The 7,604-nt window shown below is 45.9% G+C and overlaps 1 protein-coding gene across 1 annotated transcript in view; it reads right to left on the bottom strand.

Moving 5' to 3' along the window:
• Polr2d (RNA polymerase II subunit D) overlaps positions 1-3,850 on the bottom strand; it is an 8,966-nt gene extending 5,116 nt beyond the window's left edge. The window contains exons 1-2 of the mRNA XM_021150645.2: positions 3,737-3,850; positions 993-1,173 (exon numbers count right to left, since the gene is read on the bottom strand). Of these exons, the coding sequence (XP_021006304.1) occupies positions 993-1,173; positions 3,737-3,809 (254 nt within the window). The 5' untranslated portion in view covers positions 3,810-3,850. The remainder of the gene's footprint in view (positions 1-992; positions 1,174-3,736) is intronic.
• Between the last annotated feature and the right edge of the window lie 3,754 nt (positions 3,851-7,604).

Below are 7,604 nucleotides of genomic sequence, written 5' to 3'. Positions count from 1 at the left end.
AAAAACAACAAAAAAAAAACAAGCCGGGTGGTGGTGGTGCACACCTTTAATCCCAGCACTTGGAAGGCAGAGGCAGGCAGATTTCTGAGTTCGAGGCTAGCCTGGTCTACAAAGTGAGTTCCAGGACAGCCAGGGCTACACAGAGAAACCCTGTCTCAAAAAAACCAAAAATAAATAAATAAATAAAAATAGGTTCTATCTATGTAGTCCCGGAACTTGCTATGTAAAGCAGGCTGGACTGAAACAGAGACTCTCCTATCTGTCAACCAAATTCTGGGATTAAAGGCATGCAGCACCCCAGTTAGAGTGTTTTTCAGTATTTGTGTGTTTGTATGTGTATGTGTGTAAGCATTAATGCTTAGAAGGCAACTTTTGGGAATTCATTCTCAGAGCTTCTGGGTGCATCTGGGTTTCTATATAAGCTCAGGTCATAAGGCTTACACAGAAAGCACTGTTTGTTTGCATTTGTTTCTAGACGGAGTTTCTCTGTGTAGCCCTGGCTGTCCTGGGACTTGTTCTATAGGCTCGGCGGGCATCAAACTCAGATATATGCTTGCCTCTGCCTCCTGAGTGCTGGATTAAAGGGGTGTACCACCACCTCCTGGCTAAAGCATGTTTTACTTATTGAGTCATCTCATTGGCCCCTATTTTGTTTTAAAACAGCATTTTTAAAAACAGAGCCTCACGTAGTCAAGGCTGGTTTTGAACCTACTATGTAGCTAAGGATGACCTTGGACTCCTGGATCCTATAGCCTCTATCTTTCAAGAGAGTCTATAATAGTAAAACTGTTTTGTAGGGCCGGAGAGGACCTGGGTTCTGAGTCCCAGCACCTACACAGTCCTCACAACTGTCTGTAATTCCAGTTCTGGGGATCTAACACCCTATTTTGGCCTCTGTGGGTATTGTACACACATGATGCACAGACATACAAGCATCTAAAACACCCACAATCCATAAGTAGACTGTGGTTTTGAATGTGTTTAGTACCCACCTCCGCACACTGGCAATAGTCTCTCTGTTTTTGAACCGGCTGAAGCGGGCTGTGTAGTTGAGGGTTTTCATGAACACCTCCGACAGCTCCTGCTCGTCCTCTGCGCTCTCGTTCTGCTGCTTTCGATGCTCCAGGAGCATGTGAACTTCAGAGTTCAGCAGAGTCTCAGCTGTCTCAAACTCTGCAAGAAGAGGAAGTGTGAACTGAGAAAGTCCCAGCACTTGGGAGGCAGAGCCAGGATGATCTCTGTGTTTGAGGCCAGCCTGGTCTATTATTAGTGAGCTGCAGAACGGCCAGAAATATATAGAGATTAAAAAACAAACACCAGCCAGGTGTGGTGGCGAACGCCTTTGATCCCAGCACTTGGGAGGCAGAGGCAGGCGGATTTCTGAGTTCGAGGCCAGCCTGGTCTACAAAGTGAGTTCCAGGACAGTCAGAAGGCTGGAGATACGAGCATGTCTTACTCTTAGAAAGCAATTCCCAGCACCCACATCAGACACCTCATAGTACTGCTAGCCTCTTCGGGTGCCTGCACAATTAAAAAGAAATTAATTTTAAAGCAGTAATATCGGGCTAGAGAGACAGCTCAGCCCCTAGCAACACTGGCTAATCTTCCAGAGGATAGGGTTCTGTTCCCAGCACCAACAAGGTGGCTCGCATTCATTAGTTCCAGGGGATCCGACATATACTCATGGCTTCTATGGGCACTACACATGCATGCAGACATACATGGAAGCAAAATAATCTGTATATATAAAAATTGTAAAACAAGAGATTCTCCATCTCAATTAAAAAAAGACACAAAAGACAAAAGGTAGCATCACTTTCTGGGGCTGGGCAGGTGATTAAATGGATAAAGTGCTCGCCACTCCAGTGTGAGACGCAGAGTCAGGATGCTCAGAAGCCACAAAATAGGTGTAGAGGGCTCCGATAACCCAGCAGTTGGTAGGAGGAGACGGGGATTGGTTTCCTGGGGCAAGGTGACTCGTTAGACTAGGTAAACTGATGAACTCTGCGTGCAGCAAGAGGTTTTGCCTCCGTAAGTGGAAAAGAATCAAGGAAGTTACTCAACAGCAACTCTACACCCCTATAAGCACCTGTGCACGAACATATGCCCCACACACCGCACAATAAACACACACAAATAAGTACATGTCACAGGCTGGCAGTGTAGCGAGTAGGTAGAACGTTTCCCCAGTATGCACAAAGCAACAAATTCCATCCACAGCACCACATACACTGGGCATATGCCTGTAATCCCTTAACTTGGGGGCAGAGAAAGAGGCTAGCCAGTGCTGCATGAGACTCTGTCTCAAAGAATGAAAGGGTGGAGGGAGACATGGATGATGACAACGACTGTAATTGAGAGGGCAAAAACCCAAATTCAGTTCCAGGCATCCAATTCAAATAGCTCAGAACTGCCCATAACCAAGGCGCTAGGGAATGGGATACCTTGGGCCTTACACACACATGCTCATGCCCACAATTATTTTTCTTAGTGTGTTTTTGGCTTTTTTGAGATAGGGTTTCTCTGTGGAGTTCTGGCTATCCTGGAACTCCTGTAGACCATGCTGGCCTTGAACTCAAGAGATCCACCTGGCAACTGCCCCAGGTACTGGGATGAAAAGGGTGTGCCAACACTGCCAGGTTTATTGTGATTTTTTTTTAATTCCAGGTTGGCCTCAAACTCATGGAGATCAGCCTGCGTCTGACTCCAGAGCCCTGGAATTAAAGGCCACCACCACCTGGCTTATCTCTTTCATTTCTGAGATTATGATTACGTCATCTCCACCTTCCTTTCTTCCCTCTAAACCAGTGATTCTCAACCAAATGCTACAACCCTTAAAATAGCCTCTAAGCCAGAGTGGCTCACCTCTGTAAACCTAGCTCTGTGGAAGTAGAGAAAGCGAAGTCCAAGGTGCCTTCCTATCTAGTTCCAGGCCAGTCCGGGCTACTTGAGACCCTGTCTCAAAACAAAACTCACAACAGCACAGCATGAATCTTGGGGGTCTTACTGTAATGCCCAAACTAGCCTTGAACTTTTGGGGTCAAACTTATTCTCTTACCGAAGGCTCCAAGTAGCAGGTACAGAGAGCACTATGCCCAGAGGCTGGCACACATCCAGCAAAAGGAGGTACCAGACATCCCAAACTGGAACCCATCTTGCTTCCATCCGTTCTTCCTAACTTGAAAAGCTACTGAGGGTCCAGAAACCAACGGCAACAGCATTTCTCCAAAGAGGCCAGGGCAGGGTCCACTTCTGAGCCACAGCTCTTGAAATGCTTTGACCAGCACTGTGAGAGGACCACAACTCTGCCTCTATTAGCTGCCAATTTGGAAATGAGACCTCTGCTCCAGATCTGTCTTTTGAATGACAGGCAAAGGACAGAACTTAAATTCCCCTAAAAATCAAGCGTGATGGTTCATGCCTTTCATTTTAAAGCTCTAAGAGGATGGGACAGGAATGTGATACGGTGGAGACTAGCTTAGAATACCTAATAAGACACCCGCAAGAAACAAACAAACAAACAAACAAAACCTGCTGGGTGTAGTGGATTTAACTAAACCTTGCAAGGGTTCATTCTCACTTGTGCCATGCTAACCAATCAATCCCCTGTGCATAGCCCTTCGCTAGCCTGCGCCGTGCCAGAGCCAGACCCGAATGCTCCCTGTGGCCAGGGAGCGGATAAGGTCTATAACTCAAAGACTATGTCACCTCAGAGTCGAACTGTCCCGGATCCTACCTTTGGGAAAGATGAGCTGGGAAGCGTCTTCTTCTACGTCGCCAGCCCGAGGATCGCTTCCACCTGCCGCCATTACTTTAGGACGTGCCGCCACAGCCACCGCCGGAGACGGAAGCCGCGAGGGTGGGCTCCTACAAGGAGAAGAACCAATCCAGCTCGGAGGCGGGGCCAAGTGAATGGGCGGGGCCGAGGAAGCGGAGAGGGCGGAGGAGGGCAGGTCGGACAAGGACTACACTGCGTGGAACCCGCGAGACTGCCCGCGAGGGGAGCAGTCGCGGTGCTGTCCTAGCGGCTTCTGGTCGTTGGAGGTGGGGGTTCTGTAGTGCCGGCTTGGAGATTGTTTTTTTTTTTTTTATCTCCGGCAACACCCGCTTGACATGGGGCCACAGAGAGTCAAGTAAGCCATTTCAGAAGAAAGTGAGGTAGGAGTGAACTAAGTGCCTGATCCAAGGAATGGCCTGTGATGAAAAGCTGGGTAGGTGACTACAGAAACATACTGAAATCTCTTTCAATGATTTGATTATGTTAAAAAAAAAAAAAAAGCAAAAAAATAACCCTGGTGTGGTGGTCATGAAGTAAACCACTGGGCGCGAGGATAAAGAGTTGAAGGAGATCGGTTTGTAGTGGTGTACGCCTTTCATTCCAGCATACCTGAGGCAAGCAGTGGCAGGCCGATCTTTTTTGAGTTCGAGGCTAGCTTGGTCTACAAAGTGATAGTTTCAGGATAAGCCCGGTTTACATAGTGAGACCTTGTCTCTAAAAATGTTCACAGAGAGGCGTGGCTATTTAGCAAATTCCCTGAATCCATGCTAACTTAGTTTAGGTTATAGACCATCCTGTTGAAAAGACAATTCTGAGCAGGTGAACTTAATACTGAGAACTCATCTTGTTGGTGGACATTGAATAGCAAGTAGGAAACTAAATGAAGAAGTGACGCTATTTTCAACGTAAAGAGAAACAAATATCTGTACAATAAGGGGGAAACTCTATAGTGCTTGGCTTAGTAGTGAATACTGGTAAATTCTGCTAACTTAATAAAAAAAATGGATTGAAGGAGCTAGAGAGAGTGCTCTGTGATTAACACTTGATGCTTTCAGAGGGCGTGGGTTCGTTTCCCAGCACCCACTCTAGATGGCTCACAAACACCTGTGACTTCAGCTACACGGGATCTAAAGCACTTTCTGGTCTCTTTTGAAGGACACACACACACCATACACAATCTTCACATACACAGAAAGTAAATTTTTAAAAACTGGTAGAAGTATTTATTACAAGACAAAAATATATATTTTTATTATGTGGGGCCAAATATACTGTGGTGCACAAAAAAGATTAGATGGTGATTCTGTGGAATTTGTCCTCTGTTTCCACCCTGACATGGGTTCCGGGGATAGAAATCAGGGCATCAGTACTGAATGTCAAGGGCCTTTATCTGCTGCATGGTCGCACTGACCCAAGAATAGGTAGTCTTTGGATTTGTAAATAAAGTGAGTTTTACAAAACTGCTGTGTATCTGTATTTGTAGAAGGAATGCATTGATTAAAATAAATGGTTATATAGTATTGATGGGGCTTTTTAACCATTTCACAATGCTTTCCTGAACAGCATGTAAGAAGTCACAACAGGGACTGGAGAGATCTCCCAGCATTCGCTGCTTTTACACAGGTCATGGATTCAATTCCTAGCTTCCACATGGTGTCTCACACGGTCTATAACTATAGTCCCATGGGGTTGTAGTGTGTAGACATACATGTAGACAAAATACCCATACACATAAATAAACTGTAAAGCAAAGCAAAGCAAAACAAAAACCTTTATAACAGATATGCTCTGCTTATCAGAACTCCTGCAGAGAGATTCAGGACAATAGTTTATATCATACTACATCTAGGTAGTAGAAATGGGCTTGAGATTCAGTGTATACACACACACACACATACACACATAGGGAAAGAGATGGAGGAGGGAGGGGTGAGGAGAGAAGTCACCAGGCATAGAGAGAAAAAAGAAGAGTAGCCAGGCGTGGTAGCGCATGCCTTTAATCCCAGCACTTGGGAGGCAGAGGCAGGCNGATTTCTGAGTTNGAGGCCAGCCTGGTCTACAAAGTGAGTTCCAGGACAGCCAGGGCTACACAGAGAAACCCTGTCTCGAAAGAAAGAAAGAAAGAAAGAAAGAAAGAAAGAAAGAAAGAAAGAAAGAAAGAAAGGTAGGGAGTAGAACTGGAGAGATGGTTTAGTTACCACAGTGCTTGTCCTTATACGCATGAGGACCCAAATTCCATCTGGGAGACAGTTTGAGGGTAAGAGGTGGACAAGAAAAGAAAAAGCAGGCTCCCGTAGATTGCTGTCTCTTGTTCACAGAAGACATTGGGAGAAATGGCAGAAAAGCATGGGGACAGATCTGAACAGGACCACCCATAGTGGGAAGAGGAGACCCCAGGGGCTCTAGAAAATTATCAAACCAGAGTCCATCAGGGTTTCCAAGCTGTAGGCTTTTATCCCTAGGGATAATTGTGTCACTTTCCCATTCTCCAGGGCTTGGTCCTCTGTCTTTCCCTGGTGGCCAGCATCAGGGAGTGAGCTTGATGGTCTCCTAGATGGCCACCAGTACCCTTGTTACACTTCTGAACACTGCTCGACCAGGGGCCAGGCTGCCTGTCACAACTCACCACCCCACAAGTGTGGGCAGTTTTCAGTAGTGTAGCTGTGAGTTGGCCATACTCTAGTCAGTAACCCTAATAAACTAGTTTTTGCCAAACTGGACTTGCCCAGAGTTTCATTGTCTGCAACTTCTGACAGCTTTTCTTGACTTGAAACATAAACACTGCCTCCCTGTACATGCCCAGGTTGTAAAGCACCAGTTCTCAAGTTATGACTGGACCCCATAAGTTTGGGATAATGATTCTATCTCCAAACATATTTACATTAAGACTCTGTATTAGTCAGGGTTCTCTATAGAGCCACAGAACTTATGGGTAGTCTGTATAGTAAAGGAATTTGTTGACTTAGTCTGTTGTCCAGCTCCCCAACAATGGTCAGCAGCAGCTGTGAATGGAAGGTCCAAGGATCTAGCAGTTGCTCAGTCCCACAAGGCAAGCAGACGGAGAGCTAATCTTCCTTCTTCCAATGTCCTTATGTAGGTCTCCAGCAGAAGGTGTGACCCAGATTAAAGGTGTGTACCACCACACCTGGATCTGGGACTTGCTTTGTCCCAAGCTGACCTGAACTTAGAGACCTCCATGCCTCTTACTTTGCCTGGGCCTAAGCTTTTCATGGCCACTGTGCTCTATGCCAAGATTCAGGTCAGAAACTTGTGTCTTCCAGCCTCAAGATCTGAATCACAGGTGAGCCTTGTAGTTCTGGATTGTAGTTCACTCCAGATATAGTCAAGTTGACAATCAGGAATAGCCACTACAGACGTAACAGCAAAATTAGTTATTAAGTAGCACTGAAAATAATTTTATGGTTCGGAGGAACTGTATTAAAGGGTCACAACATTAGGAAGGTTGAGAACTACTGTGATAAAGGGTTTGCCATTTTCCCACAATCCCACTTTATATACAACATTATGACAATCCAGACGGCTAGAGAGCCATCCAGCCCTGGCATTATGTACTGGACCTTGGCTAAAGAACTTCCAACAGGCTAGGGTTAAAGACATGGCTCTCTCTCCACACTGTTCTGGGGTCTCCTCTTCCCACTATGGGTGGTCCTGTTCAGATGCCTGTCCCCATGCTTTTCTGCCATTTCTCCCAATGTCTTCTGTGAACAAGAGACAGCAAGATAGTCAGGAACCCTTACTATACAATCATAAACCTGGAGTTTGAATTCCATTTAACATGCCAGGAGTCTGGAGTGGAATTGTGTTT

Source organism: Mus caroli, chromosome 18 (genome assembly GCF_900094665.2).
Source record: "Mus caroli chromosome 18, CAROLI_EIJ_v1.1, whole genome shotgun sequence".
Classification (NCBI taxonomy): domain Eukaryota; kingdom Metazoa; phylum Chordata; class Mammalia; order Rodentia; family Muridae; genus Mus; species Mus caroli.
This window is presented reverse-complemented; position numbering and strand designations above follow the sequence as displayed.